The sequence below is a fragment of the Bufo bufo genome, chromosome 2, assembly GCF_905171765.1.
Source record: "Bufo bufo chromosome 2, aBufBuf1.1, whole genome shotgun sequence".
Taxonomy (NCBI): domain Eukaryota; kingdom Metazoa; phylum Chordata; class Amphibia; order Anura; family Bufonidae; genus Bufo; species Bufo bufo.
The window spans coordinates 364,080,819-364,103,509 of NC_053390.1; the positions used below are offsets into that span (position 1 = coordinate 364,080,819).

At 40.8% G+C, this 22,691-nt stretch overlaps 1 protein-coding gene across 1 annotated transcript in view; it reads right to left on the minus strand.

The window, feature by feature from the left end:
• PTPRD (protein tyrosine phosphatase receptor type D) overlaps positions 1 to 22,691 on the minus strand; it is a 413,356-nt gene that overhangs the window by 246,430 nt on the left and 144,235 nt on the right. The window contains 2 exon segments of the mRNA XM_040417151.1: positions 5,600 to 5,741; positions 10,393 to 10,538. Of these exon segments, the coding sequence (XP_040273085.1) occupies positions 5,600 to 5,741; positions 10,393 to 10,538 (288 nt within the window).

The following is a 22,691-nucleotide window of genomic DNA, read 5'->3' on the forward strand; positions in this document are numbered from 1 at the left end:
TAAACCTATAAAATACTTCCAGAATGTTGTCATTATTATAAGAAAGTTATTCATACTTTTATAACTATAAAGCTGCATTTAGAAATAAATGTCCAGATTGGGTCTTTATGGCTAATAATAAGAACTTGTATACATAGATATCTAAAGTACAAAGACCATGTTTCAAAAAGATGTTTTGCATTTTGGGAATTAAGCCATTAAAGGGAAATCTCTAGGAGTACTTATTTTTACATATCTTAGAGAGAACCAATGACCATGAAAATGCAGTGTAATCTGCAGGCAGATGCAAAAAAAGAGTCCAAAAGTATAGCTTATATTTTATTCATCTAAATCTCTGTTCTTTCTGAGCTAAGTCGTCATGTGGGCCTAACCAGTGATTGACAGCCTTCCATGTGTGTGTATACACAGATAGCTGTGAGTCACTGATTAGGCCTGCCCACATGACCCCTTAGATCAGAAAGAGCAGAGATTTATATCAAATATAATTATACTATTTTCATTGTAAAGCTATATATTAATCCGCTCAGTTTCTCCTGCTCTATAACATGCCAATATGGAACTGCATTTTCATGGTTCTTTTTAGCTGGCCTTAGCCATTATATTTATGTTTGTAGTTCCTCAGCAATCTAATGTCTATGAGGATAACCAACAGCCCTCTGCCATTTCTTAAGACAGGGATCACATAGTCTTAATTCACACCCGTTGTTTGTAGATCCTCGACAATCTAATGTCTATGAGGATACCCATCAGACCTCTGGTATCTCTTAAGACAGGGATCACACAGTCTCAATTCACACCCGTTGTTTGTAGATCCTCGACAATCTAATGTCTATGAGGATACCCAACAGCCCTCTGGTATCTCTTAAGACAGGGATCACATAGTCTCAATGGACACCCGTTTGTAGGTCGTCGACAATCTAATGTCTATGAGGATACCCATCAGACCTCTGGTATCTCTTAAGACAGGGATCACAGAGTCTCAATTCACACCCGTTGTTTGTAGATCCTCGACAATCTAATGTCTATGAGGATACCCATCAGACCTCTGGTATCTCTTAAGACAGGGATCACATAGTCTCAATGGACACCCGTTTGTAGGTCGTCGACAATCTAATGTCTATGAGGATACCCATCAGACCTCTGGTATCTCTTAAGACAGGGATCACAGAGTCTCAATTCACACCCGTTGTTTGTAGATCCTCGACAATCTAATGTCTATGAGGATACCCATCAGACCTCTGGTATCTCTTAAGACAGGGATCACACAGTCTCAATTCACACCCGTTGTTTGTAGATCCTCGACAATCTAATGTCTATGAGGATACCCAACAGCCCTCTGGTATCTCTTAAGACAGGGATCACATAGTCTCAATGGACACCTGTTTGTAGGTCGTCGACAATCTAATGTCTATGAGGATACCCAACAGCCCTATAGTATCTCTTAAGACAGGGATCACAGAGTCTCAATTCACACCCGTCTGCGACTTTGTCTCTCATGAGATGAACAGAAGAGATTTCTGGCAGGTACCATGATTCAACTTTCAATCAGTGATTGTAGGAGAGAACACCCCTGCAGCAATACACATTAACAATACGTGGGAGGACGATTACCTACTATTTTAATGACTGTATATTCAGTGCCAGGGAAGGATGTTTTTTTAACAGGGTATGTACCAAAGGAAAGTCAGACAAGACCTAACGAGTATACTGTGCAGAATAAGGTAACAGTGCAGGCTGCAAAGATCATACCCTATTATATATTTGTCATATGTTGTCCAGTTTTACTGCAGCTATGGACTGTAATGAGATCAGGAGCGCATCCATCAGAAGCACTCTGCAATGCACAAGGAAATGTAGCAATTGGCTATAAAATCTCTCTGCACTGAACACTCTTCTTCCCTTTGGCTGCCCTTACCCATAAGATAATGCAAGATCAAATTAAACATAAGTGATGATTTCTAGTACCCGCCAGCATTAAAGTGATTATTGAGTGTTTTTTTTTTTTTTTTTTTTTTTAGGTATCTGCTGCATCAGCCTCTTTTTATAGTGAGGGACAAGAAGAACTTATAAATGAAGGCAATCATTTTTGGAACTTGACTGGTGCTAACTTTTAGAGTAGTGAAGTTTATCAACCTTCACCACACTCTGTCCCTGTAGTATCAACCTTCACCACACTCTGTCCCTGTAGTTCCCCGAGTAGCAAAACTGATCAATAAGTCAACAAGAGGAAGCTCTGTCATGGTCAACTTAAAGGGGTTTTCCAGGAATTAAGAAAATACTTAAATATTACTTCATTATAAATATATTCCCAAATACCTTACATTAGTTAAAATGGCTCGTTTTGTCTGGGGAGCAATCATTAAGAAAAACAAAATGGCCACTGTCTTATTAGTACACACAAAACTTGCCCTAATCATACATAGTAGGACAAAGGGCTGCCTCAACTTCCTCTCTGCTCTACTTGTCAGGGATTATGATCCTGAATACAGTTTAATATGGTCATTAGCTGAATCTCTGTAAAAATGGAGTTCATGAGCAGATGTGGCTAATGATCAGCAGCTCTTGTATGCAGTCTCAATTACCACATTACCATAACCTGTCCTGTCCGTCCTCACTGTACTTCATGTCTCCTCATGAACTTCATTCATACAGAGATTCAGCTGAAGAACTTCTCATCTGTATTCAGGATCATAATCCCTGACAAGTAGGAGAGGAGGATGAGGCAGCTCTTAACCTCAGTGTTGTGAAGTAACTTGTCCTCCTATGTGATTAGGACAGGTTTTGTGCGCACTAATAGGACAGTGGCCATTATGTTTCTCCTAATCATTGCTCCCTAGACAAAATGAGCCTTTATAACTAATGAAAGGCATTTGGGAATATATTTATAATAAAGTAATATTTACATATTTTCATTTTCTTAATTCCTGGAGAACCCCTTTAAGAAATGGTCAATAGACTGCAAACAGGAAACCATTCATCTCTACGGCGATCACAGTGATCCAGAAATGTCTATGAACAATGACCAGAATCTCGGATCAACCGGCGAATACTCAGAGCAGGGTAGACATGGAAGGAAGAACAACTTTTAGTAAAAGAAAAATATTTAAAGGACAACATCATCAGACAGCGGTAAATAGATGAAATAAGGGATAAATCAGGCACAGTATGACTTTCTGACAGACGCTGTTTAAAAGCAACAGATGAGCTTGAAATGAAGATAAACCGAGGCAAGCTAGGATCTGTATTTCATCAAAAGGTGTAAAATCAAATACCCGATATTATCAAAACTAATCTGTTCTACAAATTTACACCAACAAAACACACTCAGCAATATCATGCGCAGGCATTTACAAGGTAATCATGTCTTCTGACAGCAGAGAATGCTGATGGATTTTGCTGCCTGCATTATGGTGTCACGTTATTCAGTAAAGCGAGTTTGTCAAGTCATTTTGCCTTAATAAGCTGTAAATCTGAATTCTTTCTTTTCCGAAATATTCCACCTTAAAAGCACTTCAGACCCAGTGGGTTTCCTATTTTTGGAATTATTCCTCCTTTATTGCAGTAATTTACTACAGGGAGAAAGAAAACCCCCTCTGTGCTATCAGCATTGTGCGGCACTCTATATTTGAAGCCTGATCCCCAGCAGAGACCATTCTATAGAATGAATGGCAAACAGCTATTTTCCCTGCAGGCAGAACAGTGTTCATCTTCAAAAAGGCAACATTAATAAAAACGGGATGGCAATAAACAAGGTAATTCTGGTCAAAAGGTTACAAACTGGTGATGCTGCCATTTGTTCAATACAATGAATTTTATGCGCCAAAGATGGAAGTGGCACTTGTAATACCTACGTTTACCAGGGAACATATCATTTGTTAGGTCTTTTATTCGGTCTCTCGGCCTACGTATAAATATGAGATTCTAGGAATAGTATAAAATTGGACCAAGTTCATCTTCCCTTTCTACGAACATGAGCCTTCAACGGCACTTCTGCAAGATGAGGAGTATTCCATATAAATGGTACAATCTTCAGTATCATGGCATTACATCCTGCTAAGAGCCATACCAATGACTGATCAATGGCTGCTATTAATGTCAATGGGGCCCTAAATGCACAGATTAAAGACCTAACGCTTAAAAGTGCCATCAATGGAAGCTCAGAAGCTTCTAGAGCAAACTGCCATAAAGAAGTGCATTTATAGTGCCTTTTCAGGACGTGGTTTTATAACAGACCCTACTATGACAGCACCGATGTGAACCGATCAGGCTCGGAATATAAATGGCATATTAATCAGAATGCGGCGCTGAATTACTGTAATCTTATCTATAAATATATAACAGGAAGAACACGGCTCTCCTCTTTAGTGACACGTCCCAATTTTCTGCAGTCAAATAAGACATCTACCAGTTCTGGAGTTCTTGTCAAGCTACTGTATATACGTGTTATTCCTTACGTCACAGGAAAATAATATACTTCTAGCAGGAGCAAAATATTCTGTCTTCAGAGTTATTACATGGGCAAAATGTGACAGCCCCCCCCCCCCTTCCCCCAACAAACTGAACTTCATAGTTATGAGGCACAGTGCTTGTTCGGAGCCCTGCTTAGAACCACCTCCGTGCACTGCCACATGGAGTCCGATGAAACACTTTAGAATATGTTCATATGATAGCAGATCTATCTAGCTATCTGTCTATCTATCTCATATCTTTCTAATAGCTATCTAGCTAGCGATCTTTTATATCTATATCTTACCTATAAGTCTATCTACCTAATATCTATATATCTAACTAATATCTATCTATCTCATATCTATCTACCTAATATCTATATATCTATCTCATATCTTTCTAATAGCTATCTAGCTAGCGATCTTTTATATCTATATCTTACCTATAAGTCTATCTACCTAATATCTATATATCTAACTAATATCTATCTATCTCATATCTATCTACCTAATATCTATATATCTATCTCATATCTATCTACCTAATATCTATATATCTATCTCATATCTATCTACCTAATATCTATATATCTATCTCATATCTATCTCATATCTATCTACCTAATATCTATATATCTAACTAATATCTATCTATCTCATATCTATCTACCTAATATCTATCTACCTAATATCTATATATCTACCTAATATCTATATATTTACCTAATATCTATCTACCTAATATCTATATATCTAACTAATATCTATCTATCTATCTATCTGTCTCTCTCACCTATCTGTCTCTCCCATATCTATTATCTATCTAATCTATCCCATATGCATTTCTCTTTCCTATCTATCTGTGTTGTGCCATTTCTCTGGTATTCATCCTAGAAGTCTGGTGTGTCCCTGCACAGTCCAATCAGTGCTGCCAGTGCTGGACTGAGCAAGGACACCCTCTCTACCACTAGTAACACCCAGATGTCCATTTATTCGTGATCTTCTATCAGGAGCATCAGAGGAGCATACATTTATATGAAAAGACAGAGTCTAGAATTGTTATTGCACATCAGGAGAATCTCTTACACGTCACATAATGGCTGGTATATTGATCATTAGAGAAAAGATGAAGCCTTTCTGAGGTTTCTTACCACGTAATACGATGAGCCTGGTGGTCACACTAACTTCTCCAACACTGTTGGATGCAACACATTCATATATTGCCTCATCTCTTGGTGTTCGTAAAGGTTGTATTCTTAGGACGGAACCAGATCCATCATCAAATTCTATAACCTGTAGAAGGAAGGTAAAGCTGTCACAGTTGTAGTTGGCACTACCAATCACTATGGCAAGAAATGTCTACATGATAGTATCAGCAGCTTCTGTGCACAATGAGTTTATTACCATATGACAATTTAGAAGAAAAGTGGATGTAGGAGTACTTACAAATGCTGCTAGACTGGAAAGTATACGAGGTAGAAGATCCTTACCCAGATGGTGTTGGACATCAATCTCCTTTTCTGATGAGACTCTTTTAGCACCAAAGGGTACAGATGCCCTCATATACAATATGAACACATGCGTGGTGCCAAATCTATTTACTAAGATTCCTTGTGTTCCACCTTGATTTACTGCTAATTCTGAAGCTGTGTTTCATTCTGTATATAACTTACACTTATGTAAATTACATATGTGCAGTGATTGTCTATACGGATATGTTTAAACACTTCACCAATTCAAGCCCCTGTTCACACTGCTTAATTATTTTCGGTCCTATTTATCACAAAAGAGCTAAGTTTTAGCAGCAACAGAAAATTGCTTCTTACTTCTCCTTTGTTCTCTCCCTTAGAGCTCATTGCACACAAATGTGTTCCGACTGTTCCGTGCATTGGGGACCGTCATTTGCGGTCCCCAATGCACGGGCAACATCCAAACAGTTTCTGCAGATCGATACAGACCCATTCTACTTGAATGGGTCCGTCATCCGTCCGCACCGCGAAAAAATAGAACATGTTCTATTTTTACGGTGCAGAGGCACGGAGAGAAACCCCATGGAAGCACTCCATAGTGCTTCAGTGGGGTTCTATGCCTCAGTTCCACACCGCACCTTCCGTATTGTGGACCAGTGCCCATATATTGCGGACTCGCTGTTTGCAGGCTGCAATACGGGCCCGGCCGCGTGGATGAGCTCTTAAGGTGGATTTACATGCCCAGATGAGCAGCAGATTGTTGTGAATGAAGCGCAGCTTCCGTTCAGTGAAGGAGACCACTGCATTTACACTCTGCAGTATGAGGATGAGCGGTTATTACTGCGATCGCTCGTCTTTATACAGCTGCATTTTTTTCTGGGCAGCAGATCGCTGTTTAGACAGCACAATCTAATAATTTAAGTGCCTGCACAAATGACACCCGATGAATATCGCATGTTCATCAGGTCATCAGCTGCACCTTACAAGGGCAGATTGTCGGGAATGAGCATTCACAGGAACGTTCATTCCCTATAATCTGCCCGATTATCTGGGCGTCTTAATCCACCTTTAGACACAGATGAAATATACTGTATGTCAACTCTTTGGGCCATCAGACATCTCTCCCAATCTCCCTCAAACTCCTCAGCCCTGTTTATAACCCCACATTCTGAAGTTTCCTAGACTGCTTTATAGCTTCCATCAAAACGTTGCTTCAATAGTTACACTTAAAGGGGTTTTCTTGATACAGAATATTGACCTATTCTCAGGCTTGGTCATGAATATTTGATTGTTGGGGGTCTGACTCGAGGCAGTTTAAAGAGGGTGTGGCACCCTGGCGAGTGCTGTGGCCTCCTCACAGGATACCAAGTACAGTGCCGTAGATTGTATAGTGGCTGTGCTTGGTACTGCAGCATAGACCCCTTCATTTGACTAAGCTGCAGATGGGCCATGTGACCGAAGAACATGACGTCACTGGCCTAAGAGGCTCCGCTGCCTCTTCAAATAGCTGACTGGCAGGGGAGCCAGGAGTCGGGCCCCCACTGATCAGATATTAATGGCAATAACTTTTCTATTATTCTGAGAACTGGTCCCTCTTTATTTAGCGGCACATCCGAGGGGTGGCTTGATTAGATGCAAATAAATACAATAGTGAAAATTTTCTAAAAATATGGTGGATGTTTAAAAGGACTAACTCTATGAGCAGCTGAATAACAAGGTAATAAGTAGTAATCTGCATGGTAAAGAAACAGTACTTTTAAACATTTTGCTTGGGAATTTGGTATCATCAACCATACAACAGCAAAGTCCGCAGACACTACAAGCTGAGAAAAAACTTGTGCTCCCGGGAAATAGATGTACAGTGTATACATAGGGAACACCAAAGGCAAACAGGAGGCAGTGATGGGGACTTATCTTTCCTCACTGTGGAGTATTTTTAGATCTGCGATAACGTGCAGGATGACAGTGATTGATTGGTGCCACCACGTCACATTCTTTTCTTTTACTGGCCACCTGTCCCCCCACTTAGCAGTGAAATCCACCTGTTGGACCGCCACCACTTGTTGTGGCTATGTGGTCCTAAAGAGAAACATGTGTTTGATCTACTGCTTGTAAACTATATTATGGATGCCTCACCAGGTCAACATTAAATCTATTGCTGGTATGCACTTACAGCATAACCCATATACTGCATAATACGAGGTTGGGCCACAGAGCACATGGAAATAAATATGCAAAAAGAAAAAGACACAGATATGAAATAAACCCCCCAAAAATTAGACTGGGTTTAATATTCCACTTAGGCTACAAGCACATGGATGATGTCTACATTTTGCGGATCTTTGGTTTGCGGAACACAAAAGTGCATGTAGCCAATGTGGAATATTAAACCTAGACTGATTTTATGGGTTTATTTTATATCTGTATGTTTTTCTTTTCATATAATTTGTCTATAGATACTCCTGAAAATAAAGAATATAATAAAGATTACATGCATTTACATACAGTGCCATATAATCATGTAAATGACAGTGAAAGCCACCATACAACATCTGTGACAGCTTTATACATGAACAAAAAAATCATTTGGCACCTAAAGGTTCAGATGCAGAACACCAGTTTTTGGTGGAAATGTATCTGATAAACTGTAAAAATTCAAGATCAGAAAGATAATAGTGTCTTATAGTACGGTATATGTTGTACATCAGTTTTCATTGGTCTGTTGGTTTGCTCGGACACTTCACTATCTTACATATAGGAGGAAATAATCATTTCTTTTGCACCTCAGGCAGAAAAAAGGTGCACATTTTGGAGTTAAATTTAAATTTATAACGTGCAACGTTTTATAATTTTGGTGCAAATTACAGAAAAATGGATTCATGATTAAAGTCTCTCCATTCTCTTGTAGCACAATAGCTATAATAGTAAATGCTGCAGTCCATAGGAGCATACTAAATCACACATTAACATGCACATATCTCAAAGGTGTTTCATAATTGTTTTAAAAATTAGCAATAGCCACCTATTAAATCCACCATTGCCCCAGCACCATTCCTTCTGTGGTCTCCACTGGTGTTTGTTTAGTGGTCCTACAGCGAAGAACGATGGACATCTACGTGACTGCTGAAGCCAATCATTAAACTCAGTGGTCTTCTGCCATATATGCAATGTCATTACTAAGGCCTGTGATTGGCTGCAGCAGTCACATGATTTACAGCACGCCATTGCTGAAGCACAGCAAAGGCTAACTGGTGCAACAGGAGCATCAGAGGGATTTACCAAGGCGGCAGAAGGTATTTTTAAAACTCCCAGAAAACCCCTTTAACATCAGCAGTGAGCAAAATTGGTTATGGAAAGCATAAACATCCAAATAAAAAGAGGTTTTACCTAGTTAATAAAGGCACATGTACTGACTACTTATTACTAGACAATAGTAACAAAAAAGCAACATGCAGGGAGTATAAAACATACTTTGCAGATACTCGTGTTCACAATAGAATGTATTCTTTAAAAAGTGATAACATATAGCCTGTATCAGACATTTGGATGATCTTGAGCCTGTAGCCCTCTATTGTAACTGCAGAACAACTCCCAGGTAGAGATGACCCGAACTATTCGCCGGCGAATAATCCCCGGCGAACATCGCTTGTTCGCGCTCGCCGCGGCGGGCGAACATATGTGATGTTCGGTCCGCCCCCTATTCGTCATCATTGTGTAAACTTTGACCCTGTACCTCACAGTCAGCAGACACATTCCAGCCAATCAGCATCATACCCTCCCTCCCAGACCCTCCCACCTCTTGGACAGCATCCATTTTAGATTCATTCGGAAGCTGCAGTGTCACAAATTTGACTAAGTTGTAATCGCAATGTGATTAATACAGGTTATATTAATTGCATTGCGAATTCAACTTAGAGCTGGGTTCCTAATGGTTGTATTGCTAGAATATAACGAAGATTGAGAATATAGCGCTATATTCGCTATATTCGTCAATTCTAGCAATACAACCATTAGGAACTCAGATCTAAGTTGTAATCGCAATGCGATTAATACAGGCTATATTAATCGCATTGCGAATTTAACTTACCACACTCTGCGTCAACTACGTAATTTTCCACTGGAGTTTTGCCATGGATCCCCCTCCGGCATGCCACAGTCCAGGTGTTAGTCCCCTTGAAACAACTTTTCCATCACTATTGTGGCCCGAAAGAGTCCCTGTGGGTTTTAAAATTCGCCTGTCTATTGAAGTCTATGGCGGTTTGCCCGGTTCGCCTGTTCGCGAACATTTGCAGAAATTCGCGTTCGCCACTCGCGAACGGAAAATTTTATGTTCGCGACATCTCTACTCCCAGGGAGGTGTAGTGCAATGTAACATAGAAAGCCACATATCATGAACCGTGTATAAATGGGTAACAACACCACAACTCCATGCATGTGTAATCTTTGACGGAGGAACAGAACAATGGACCTAATACCTCAAATCTCTGGTTGCTGACTTTCTTTCCCTTTTTATTCCAAACTATTTTCGGTCGGGGGTCTCCGGTCGCTTGACAAATAAACGACGCAACTCCCCCTGATACTCCTGTTTGATCAACAGGGCTTCTTGTAAACCTTGGTGGAGCTGGAAAAGAAAGGAGAAAAGAAAATTAGGAGATAAGAAACATGGACATTGTGAATAATACAGAAAAAACACATTAAGACAATGAGGGTCATTTACTAAGAAAACTTATGCCAGTTTTTAGTGTCAAAAAGTTGCAAGACCCCGTTCTGCAACTCTTAAAATGCCTCTGCGACAAAACTTATGTCGTCTTCGCCACTGGCAAGTGGTGAGGGAGTGATGGGGGACAGACCATCGGCCCCGGCACCTCCACTAATGTTTTCGCTGGTTTCGAGGTGTAAGTGATATTTGAAATGTAATCCAGTCAGGGACTGGAGTAGATTTCAAACTAGGCACACAAACTGCCGGAGGATGCGCCTAATTTATGGCGGGGTGCACGCCTCCTCATTAATTCAGCGCATCCTCCGGTAGTGCATTAACCACCGGCATAAAATGCTGGTTTATGATAAATAACCCCCAATTTTCTACAGAACAGTGTGTTCCTGAGAGTTTGTTACACAAAGTAAAACAATGAACCTAAAATTTATATTTTTGGGTTAATTTTCCGCTTGTCCCACTTTATCAAACACAATAACAAATCATTGCGATTTTCACAGCCAGATGACTTCAGTCACAAGGCAATTAGTCAGAAGAGTGTTCCCCTACTGTTCTCACGTCATGGATTGAGGGGAAGAAAGTATAGTGTGAAGCATTAACTTGACATGTGTCCCTAGCAATTCATGAAGCATGACATACTGTAACATCACTAAAGTAATGCAGTCACATCACAATCAGAAGGAAAGGCACAGCAATATAATAAAGGGTTAGAGAAATGCACATGTTAGTAATCTGTACAGAACACCTACTGTACTTGACTTCCCAAGGCAAAGATGTATATACTTCCTAGGATAAAGCTATACATATCAAAAGTGTTTGTATACTGTTCCCCAGAAATCACCCAATTACCTTGTGCACAAATTCCACAAATGAATCTAAATCTGCCCATACACAGTAAGATTTTGGGTCATAATGCAGCCAATCAATCATCCATGGAATATAAATGATCCCACCAGCAACATGCCAGACTACACTATCCAATCAGAGAGACTGTTAAAAAATAATCATGGTGGGTTTGGCAAATGACCTGACCTGCAAAGAAGGCAAAGAATTTCCACTCAACCAACATTTTTGGCAGTCTGCTGGCATTGAAAGTTTATGTATAAGTTGCAGACCAAATTATCTCATGTGTACAGGAAGCTTAAGGCCTGACTCACAAGAACTAGAGTGGTACTTTGGCTTTAAATGCTTCTGAAACTTCTTAGAGTATGCATTAGCCCAGATAGGACTCGGACTGGGCAAACAAAAGTGGAGGTAGAAGATTGTTGTGGTAGGACTGGGGTAGTACAAAGATTTCCTGGAATTATTATCCTAAGGAGATTCTTTAGTTTGCGTATCAATAATACATGTGGAGACAGGGAAGAGCATAAGAGGGAGCTGGGTCTAAGTTTTATTCAAAGAAATGACAAATGGCTATAACTTCAGCTATGCTAATTTATAGCTTAGGTGCAAGTTCTGATGACTTACATCTTCACCCAGCATTCAGAAGATCCATATGTCATGAGTATGCGCATCTACCATCACAGACCAATACATTTCTTTCTCCAACATACACTTGCCCTAGTGCCATTAATGAACAACCCCGCCCAATCCAAAGGAGATTAATGAGAAGAGAGCAGCCTATAGGATAGTATTACTTGGTTGTTCATCCAGAGTGAATACGTTTACATGATATTCTGTCATTATCATGTCCACCAAGCGATAGCATGCAGGAAATTCCTTTTCTCTTCTAAGCCATTAACTGTCACCTACAATTTTAGGCCGGCAGGTTCACATTAGGCCTATATTTTATCCAACTTTCCTATCTGCTCTCGAGAGCAGGAATGATATCTCCTGCTCCTCTATGAAATCATCTTCTCTGCACTCCAGCTCCAAAAAGCAAACTGATGATTGCTATAAGTATCATCATCTATCAAAATGTTCTTATTGGAAGTGACAGAGTGTATGGAAAGATTGGTTTTAAAATGAGAAATCTCAAGGAGGCACTGCAGGTGAAGAGCCTGTGGATAATGTGAAGAACAACACAATCATGCCAGTTTATGTCCGCGTCACTCTTCTGTTTGTTCGTTGGAGAAATACAATGTATATTATGGCACTATTTATTACATTAGTTCAATCAATACATACATACTTTCATCTATACTCATCATTAATAATGGTGTCACAATCGCTGCCCGTAATGTATTCTACCCATCATATGACTGTATCTTAAAGGGGTTTTCCAGTTACACAAAAAAACATAAATACCAGAACTCAACCTTCCTGCATTTTATAAGCCAGATGATGACGTTCTGAGTACATTTTGACTCCTCAACTGTGATCTATGACCTGCAATATAATAAAGACTCAGTGGGGGCAAATTTCTGGGGCATAACCACATCAACTTTTAGAGCAACTTTTTAACCCACTATGTCTAGTTCGCCTGCTTCAGTTCTCCCGCTTGACAAAAGGGTGTAGCTTAGCAGAAAGGGCATGGGTTAAGATGCAACGTTTGCCAAAATTGCGGCAAAATTTCAAAGCAAAGTTGGCTGATCAACAGCTGCGATAACATTTAACAAAAAAATTCTATACCTACAGCAACTTTATCTAGCCTGCGTCGCTGTGATACATGGGGTACATCTTTAGACTATCTAAGTTTATGCCATCTACATTTTAAACAGGATTGGTAAATGTCTCCTAAATGTCTGCACATACTTGGTGCAGTTCTGACTTCGAAGAACAGAATATGACTGGGTTTACATCTTCTGGCCAATGGCTTACCACTTCAGGGACCAAGTTGATCACAGGTTTAGCTTTAAAAAAAAAAAAAAAAAAAAAAAAAAAAAAACTATGGAAGGAAATCCTACAGATGCTTTAGGGCAGGGGTGCACAACCTGCAGCCCAAGGTTCACATGAAGCCCTCAATAGCATTCTGTGCGGGCAGCCCCCAACAATCTGGTAACAGACATGTATTTTTATGTCTTGTGGCTGCTCACATGTATGTCTCCCATTAGATGGGAGTACTAGAAGTGTAACTAGAAATTTATAATACATACTGTATTGCTTTCAATATGCCATAAAAATAGTATTTCAGTTGGTAATAACCCTTTAAGTTTTATTTTTAGCCCTTGGAATTGGTTCAGGCTGACAATGTGGCCCCTAACCCGAAAAGCTTGTGCACCCCTGCTTTAGGGTATGGGGTGGTTCTACATCAAAATCCACAACAAATCTGCAGCAAAATCTGCATTTCTTACATATGGATCTGTCGCAGATTTTGCTGTGGACCTGCTGTATATTTGACCCTAAGGCTAAAATCTGTAGTGGAAATTTGTAGCACATATTTACTTGCTGCATTGTAGATCAAATTATGTCGCAGATTTTCAGTACGGATTTCCGCAGATTTTCACAGTCTAGCCGCCACACATAAACATACCGTTAATCTTAAGAGAACGTGTCCTGGCGGTATGTATAGGTGTTCTTCAGGACTCATCACTTTTCTAAAAACCCTAAACCTTACCTGATGTTTAAAATAATCAGACATTTCTCATAATGACTTGAAAATAACTACATATTATAGCAAACCAGTGACGTAAAATACATGCATATATTGACTGAAATGTGCTATTATGTGTCCATGTATTATATACTGCGACGACTGTATCTTTCGTATCAATGAGTTTAATGCACCGAAAAAGTATATATTCATTACTGTCAAGGAACAGCTGCTAAAAGTAAAGTAAATGGCCTTCATATTTTTCTCCATAATACGTACAAGCAGCAATTGACACAAATGTCTGCAGTATTTAATCTTGCTGACTCCACTGCTCACATCCAGACCACAGCTGCTAGGCTCTCTGGTGGCACACACAATTACTACTGTCATGTGTCCGCCGATTAACAGAAGTGCATTCCTGAATGTGAACGGCGACTATTTATAACGTCCCCAGACACACTGTAGCATGCAAGCCAACAAAAACTTTAAGGCACACTTCATTAAGCAGTGCCTGACATTAACGTGGGAAACTTCCCAAGCAGTGAATGGCATCAATGAGGAAGCAATGCCACTGACAGCCCAACAGGATGGGCGATGACAGCCTCCTAGAGTTGGCCGCTGTGCCTCCACTTTTATAAAAATATCCATCATCTGGTAGAATCAAACAAAGAGAATATTCTGGAGGAGACCGTTCTGCACATGTTATCCTAGGGAATACAAGGAAGAAAGCTCATCAGGAACAAATATTTCGAGTTCTGTAACCTTTTCTTCTGTGGGAGGGCTGATGCAAGAACATCTGTGATCATCAGTGAGCAAAACCATCAGATACCACCATCTTGTTTTGTATAGTCGTATGTATCTATAATGAATAGATTCAAATGATCCAATATAAGAAATTCCATATTAATTACAATGATCGTAGTTTAATGAGGTTATACTGTAAATATAGATAACCATATTATCATCTACTAAACTATTTGTAGCGGTGCACAGTTTGCCATTGTAGTTATTTACGGTAATATTCTTTCAGTGCTGGGCACAGCTCAAATATGTTTAGGTTGTTGCCTAGCAACCAAAGCTGCAGTTAGTGGGTGACTATGCCAGATCTCCTTGCAGTAGCACTGGTATTGTGTAATGCTAACACACCACCCATACTTCAAAACATATTACTTCAGGAGAGGGGGCTGCTGGTCCTTAAAAGGGTTGTGCCACCATTAAATGATATTTTAATATAATTATGAAATACTAGTTACTTTTGAAATTTACTTTCTGTTAAAACAATCCTCCAGTAATGCTCTTTACTTCAGTATAATAGTGCCACCTGGTGTTTTATCTGTATAGTAATATGCATGTCCACCTACTGAGGTGGTCACACATGCTCAGTTCCATTCTTTCTACTGTTAGAAGCTGTAAAAGTTACAGGGAGAGAGCAACAGAAAAGACTTTCCCCCTGAGCTACCAGCCTGAAGAGAATCTAGCGGAGCAATTGAAGCAATGAATGTGGCACCTCTGGATCCACGTGAGGTACAAGGCTGGTTCTATGTATTATATGATGCTTGAATCTCATTTCTTACATCAATCATGGCAGACCCTTTTAATGTTGGACACGTGTATGTTTTGATTTTGTGTTTCTTTTTTTTAATAGGTCAGTTTATAAAAGAAGAAAGTTTTACTTTAACTGTGATTGAATAAATATCACAATATATGTTGGGTTTAGGTTGGGTTCACACCAGCAGTAACACCATTATAGGAGCAGAACAACAAAAATAACAGAAATGCTGGATTTGGCCCATAACTAACCCGAATGTCACAGGGCAGACCCCATTGACTGTAATGGCGTCTATTCGATTTCTGTTTGGAAGTCTATTCCTTCAGCAAAAAAGACTGTCCTACATTCAGGACTTGTTTGTCAGCAATTTTTGACGGAATCTGTGACGGAGCCTCCAATGCAGATGTGCCAAAGCCAACTAAGGGCTCTTTCACACTTGCGTTGTCCGGATCCGTCGTGTACTCCATTTGCCGGAATTATACGCCGGATCCGTAAAAACACATAAGAACGCATAATTTTTTCTTTCCAGATGCGTCTTTCCGGCTTTTTTGGTAAGAGACTGATCCGGAAATCCTGAAGCCAACATCAACGTTTTTTTTCCGGATCCGTACGACGGATCCGGTATGGGGCCGGATCCGTACGACGGATCCGGAAAAAAAACGTTGATGTTGGCTTCAGGATTTCCGGATCAGTCTCTTTTCGCGCCAGCCAAGTCCTTCCTACTTCCTGGCGCAGACGCAACTTCCGGATCCGTCGTTGCGTCGTAACAACTGAAGATGTTAGGACGGATCCGGAATAATACATTTCAATGGGCTATTATTCCGGATCCGTCGATGCGGCAAGTGTTCAGGATTTTTGACCGGAGCAAAAAGCGCAGCATGCTGCGGTATTTTCTCCGGCCAAAAAACGTTCCGGTCCTGAACTGAAGACATCCTGATGCATCCTGAACGGATTTCTCTCCATTCAGAATGCATGGGGATAATCCTGATCAGGATTTTTCCGGCATAGAGCCCCGACGACGGAACTCTATGCTGGAAAACAAAAGCGCAAGTGTGAAAGAGCCCTAACAGCTGACGGCACAATCATGTCACTACACCCTAAGAGAAGTCCGAAGAAGATTAATTCACAGCATGCATTGCCAATTCACTCACTAATCATAATTTATCAAATCAGTGGCACAGCTCATCAGTGAAAGCCATCATTTCAGTTTAGTCCTAACCGGCACTTACAATGTACCTGAGAATTGGCTTTGTAAGACTGATAATTAGCTTCTAACATAGAAAGGGAGATGCTACCCATGAATTTCAGATAACATTATAATCAGATCAAATCAGAAGAGTGTGAACCTATATCAGGAAATGTTTAGACACGAGTGACTGTCGTAGACTAAAAATGAAAGAAAACAAAAGCACCACCAAAAGAGATACAAAAATATAATGCGGGATATTAACCAGGAGAAAGCACTGTACAAAAATAGAACTAATGTTTGACTACGAGAAAAAGAACAGGAATTTGATTAGAATAGAGAAAGAAATGCACGAGAGATCCTGCATAAAGCTACCATACAATACAAAAAAAAACATACTGCAAACACATACAACATCTTAAAGTGACATAACTCTAAGGGCAGCTATTTTTTTGGCATGGACCAATACTTAGGCTATATGTCAAAGGCACCTTGACAAGCACCCAGCCACCCTGCTCTGTACTGGCAAGGACCAAGAACTCCAAAACAACCATCTACAGATAAGTGTTGCTGGATTGGCTGAAAGCCAGTCATGCTTAAAGCGAACCTGTCACCATGATTTTGCACACAGAGCTGGGGACATGGGCTGCTAGATGGCCACTAGCACATCTGCAGTACCCAGGTCCCACAGCTCTCCGCGCTTTTATTGTGTTAAAAAAAAACTTTTGAGTGATATGCAAATTAGCTGATATGAGTCCTGTAGCCGGAGATGAGTCAAGCGTCAAGGAGCCCAGCACCGCCCCGCGTCCTCCGAATCTCCTCCTTGCCGGCTGACGTCACAGAGCTGGAGCGCCGAAATCTCGCGATGCGCGAGCTAGCGCATGCGTACTTCGTTCCCTGTGCTGATGCCAGCACAGGGAATGAACATGATGCCGACACTGCGCATGCGCTAGCTCGCGCATCGCGAGATTTCGGCGCTCCAGCTCTGTGACGTCAGCCGGCAAGGAGGAGATTCGGAGGACGCGGGGCGGTGCTGGGCTCCTTGACGCTTGACTCATCTCCGGCTACAGGACTCATATCACTAATCACTAATTTGCATATCACTCAAAAGGTTTTTTTAACACAATAAAAGCGCGGAGAGCTGTGGGACTTGGGTACTGCAGATGTGCTAGTGGCCATCTAGCAGCCCATGTCCCCAGCTCTATGCGCAAAATCATGGTGACAGGTTCCCTTTAAAGGTACTTTAATGGGTTGGACATTAACTTACATAACTAAAAGTCTACTTTCACACTCGCATTTTGGCTTTCCATTTGTGAGATCCGTTCAGGGCTCCTGTGGTCCAAAACAGATCAGTTTGCATTCTAATGCATTCTGAATGGAAAAGGATCCGCTCAGAATGCATCAGTTCAGTCTCCATTCCGCTTTGGAGGCGGACACCAAAACGCTGCTTGCAGCCGTCTGACGAAACTGAGCCAAACGGATCCGTCCTGACACACAATGTAAGTCAATGGGGACGGATCCGTTTTCACTGACACCATCTGTCCCAAAATGGATCCGTCCTCCATTGACTTTTAATGGTGTTCAAGATGGATCCATCATGGCTATGTTAAAGTGAACCTGTCACCTCTTAAATGCATGTAAACCCACCAGCAGTACCTCATACTTTTCATCCTGCAGTGCGATGCTGCATAAGGTCAGAAAGTGATCTTTTATTCTCCGTCCGCGCGAATTTGCATGTCAGCTTGAAGTCAAGAGGGCAGCGGCCTCCTTGCTTTAAGTCAAGGTAACCACTCCCCCTCTTGCCTTTGAGTGACAGCCCACAATTCGGCTTAGCTTTCCGAAGTCTTGTGCATGCGCGGTGCCCTCTATTTTACTGTGCGATCCCATGCCCTGACATTAGGAGAAATAAAATGGCTGCCGTCCTGTTAGCACACACAGAACCTGTCCTAATCACACAGCAGGACAAGTTATTTCAGAACACTGAGCTAAAGAGCTTCTTCATCCTCCTTTCTGCTCTGCTTGTCAGGGATTATGATCCTGAATACAGCTGATAAGATCTTCAGCTGAATCGCTATGGGAATGGAGATGATAAGGAGACATGAAGTACAGAGAGAAGGGTGGGGTGTGGCTAATGAGCAGCAGCACTTGCATGTGGCCTTCATTACCACAGTCTGTCCTGCTCTCCAGACTTCATGTCTCCTGATGAACTAAATTCCCCAGAGATTCAGCTGAAGTTTTTATAAGCTGTATGCAAGATCATAATCGCTGACAAGCAGAGCAGAGAGGAGGATGAGGCAGCTCTTTACCTCAGTGTTGTGAAGTAACTTGCCCTGCTATGTGATTAGGCCAGGTTTTGTGTTTTTGTGGAGGGCGGCCATTTTGTTTCCCCTGATGATTGCTCCCCAGACAAAACTAGTCATTATAAATAATGAAAAGTATTTGGGAATATATTTATTATAAAGCAATATTTAAGTATTTTAATGTTCTTAATTCCCGGAGAAACCCTTTACGTAGGTGAACATATAAGAAATTATGCACTGACTCAAGATATAGGTCTATTATAATATATATATTTACAGTATAACCTCAGTAAACAAATTGTAATTAAAATTCCAAGTAACATAGAAGTTCCCATATTCTCGCTAATTTGCATACTATATGCTCACAATACACTAGATCTATACATTGCTTCACATTGGATCTCATTAAAGAGCACATTTCAGTTGCTTTAATAAAAATCTCTTGTTTTATCATTTATCTTCTCCTGTATGCACAAAGGCCAATTACCGTATACTTGTGACTGCTTAGAGTCAGACTGACCATGACAATAACTCCCTAGTGTAAATGGGCCTTGACCTTTAGAGATATTTGGAGCCCTTCTACCATCCGCAATCACTATAGGCAAGAAAGCGCTATACCCTACCACTCCCTTGAATTGTGTGTAGTCTCAAATTAGTTACACCTCATCCAGAGAAGACATAGCATATTACTTATTTCTACTGGTGTGTAATACTTTGACAGAAGAAGAATAAAAAATAAATATCTGAAACCACTTTTGAGTGTGATCTTCTCCATATTCCTACCATCTAATGGAGTACTTAGACCTGGCTATGGAAACATACCTAATAAAATGTCATTTATATGGAAATGGCACTCGATGAGGAGAGATATTATCAGCACTTAATACAGATTATCCTGTCAATCAGAGCACCAGGGACAAGTAACGAAGTCAATAGTCTGATGCTATCAATAGGTGGCCCTCAGGGTGATTAATAATATATAAGATGACTTGACTCTTCACCATTTGTGATCACATCTTTCCAATACTTACCAAGCTACCAGAGTCTTAACGCAAGCAGGTACGAGAACAATATGATAACTGCTCGTGACCATGGCTTCAAGCTTTTCATTTTCCACATGTTTGTAATCTAGATGGGCTAAATCTACCTGAATGAAAATAGAGACTTGCCGGATAATCCAGTCCTAATCCTTCATCTAGTAGCAAATGAAAAACATAAAGCCTCTTGAGTGTAAAAGGTTCGTGACGTGCACACTACCTAACCATGTCATATGCAGTCATCTCACAAGAGGATATTCAGCATCAAAGCACATCGTTGCTTCTGTTCAAAGATTAATGACTGCAGAAAGACAATGAATTATTTGGTGTCTCCACATGTAAGGCTGATTCTCAAACTTTATGGCAGGTGCAGAGGGCCGACAAGTGATCTCATGCGGAATAACTAAAGGAATTGAAAGTGGACCATGTCCTTTAACTAAAACATTAGCACTTCTAATCCATATAGGAGGAATAGTAGTTTACAGATTAGGAGCGCAGGCCAGACCTACATACAAATTAGAGAGAAAAAAGACACATCTAATGCCATTTACATGGTAGAAACGGATTGCCATGGTCTCCAATATACTGTATTTTCTATTTTACCAACATTATACTGTTATATATTCCATTAAAGGGGTCATCCAGGATCTATGGCGGTGTGATACCCAGGACCTCTGCTGATCAGCTGTTAGAAGAGGCCTTGAGCGCTGAAGCCTCTTCCTAGGCCAGTGACATCACTGTACATCGGTTACATGGCCTAGTTGCAGCTCAGTCCTATTCAAGTCAATGGGTATGAGCTGCAATACCAAGCACTGACACTATACGATGTATGGCACTGTCCTTGGAAAGCTGCCGGGAGCCTGCATCACTGACCAAGTTCTGGTGAGCGTAGCAGCTTCCTGAAACAGCTGATCAGTGGGGATGCCAGGACTTGGACCTCCACTGATGGGTTCAGTGAACGGCTGATAACACTCCTTCCAATAGATTAATGGGGATGCCCTATGAAAAATATTCAACATTTTTCAAACAAACTTTTGTAGTTGTATGTACAGTAATTGAAAACTTTTTTAAAGTTATTAAGGGTACTTTCACACTAGCGTTTTTCTTTTCCGGCACTGAGTTCCGTCACAGGGGCTCTATACCGGAAAATAACTGATCAGTTTTATCCCCATGCATTCTGAATAGAGAGAAATCCGTTCAGGATGCATCAGGATGTCTTCAGTTCAGTCACTGAACGGCGTTTTGGACGGAGGAAATACTGCAGCATGCTGCGGTATTATCTCCGTCCAAAATTCCAGATCAGTTGCCAGAATGCCGTATCCGGCATTAATTTACATTGAAATGTATTAGTGCCGGATCTGGCATTAAAAGTACCGCAATGCCGGACCAGTAAAAATGTGAAAAAAATATATAACGGATCCATTTCTCCGGATGACATCCGGAGAGACGGATCCATTCTTGCAATGCATTTGTAAGACGGATCCGCATCCGTCTACAAATGCTGTCTGTTTGCATGCAGATTGCCTGATCCGGCATGCAGTTTCGGTGACGGAACAGCTTGCCGGATCACTCAGCCGCAAGTGTGAAAGTAGCCTAAGTCATTCAATAAAACGTATCAGTACAGCACCACCTGCTGTTTGCTCTCACTCCGGCAAATATTCATAGGTGAAAGTATGCCATGGTCAGGAGGCATGGCCAAATAGAATATATAAATTCCACATTATATCTCTTTAAACATATTGTATATGTCCCCCCCCCCCCCCCCCCCGTTTCAGAAAATGATGGATTAGGGCGAGTTCTACAGGTTATACCCCACAAACGCTTGGAGTGAAATATCAAGAACATAATAGGCAGTTAATGCTGAATCAATAATGTATTACATTTGCCCGCATACATAACTCCAGCAGTTTTCATGGAGGTTGTTAACACAGCACCTATAGTTTCGGTGCAATCTTTATTTTTAATGAGGTTGGCTTCCTCATCCACATTCCTTGCTCAGGTCTGCAGATTTGCGCTCCGATATTTTATTTTAATTGTATCACGGCAGCTCTGAAAGTTCCCATGTTTGCACAACTTAATTATCTGATAAGCTAGACTGCAGTTGGCCCTGTCACATCAATGTAAGAATATGTTAAATAATTCAAATATTCGCTTTCAGATAAAGCACATTTTTTACGATATTTCCCATTAAATACCGTGCATCGATTTTGGATTTTATCCAAATGATTAGCTGACATGGTTAAACTCCAATCATTTGGATTCCACTCAAGGCTTATATGATAATGATCTACTACACGGGCTGGGCATGCAGTTCTCTAAGAACTGCCGACACATGCTACTCTGTTCAGTACGGAAGTGTAACGGCGGCCATACACATTCAATAGCTTTCGGCCAGGCCATCTCTCCCGATCCTCCATACACATACATCTTCAGCTTAGCTGAACATGCATGTATTGTCAACGCGGAGAAAGGAGAAACTCGCTGCCAGACACTTCTGGTGGCAGCTTATCTCCAGG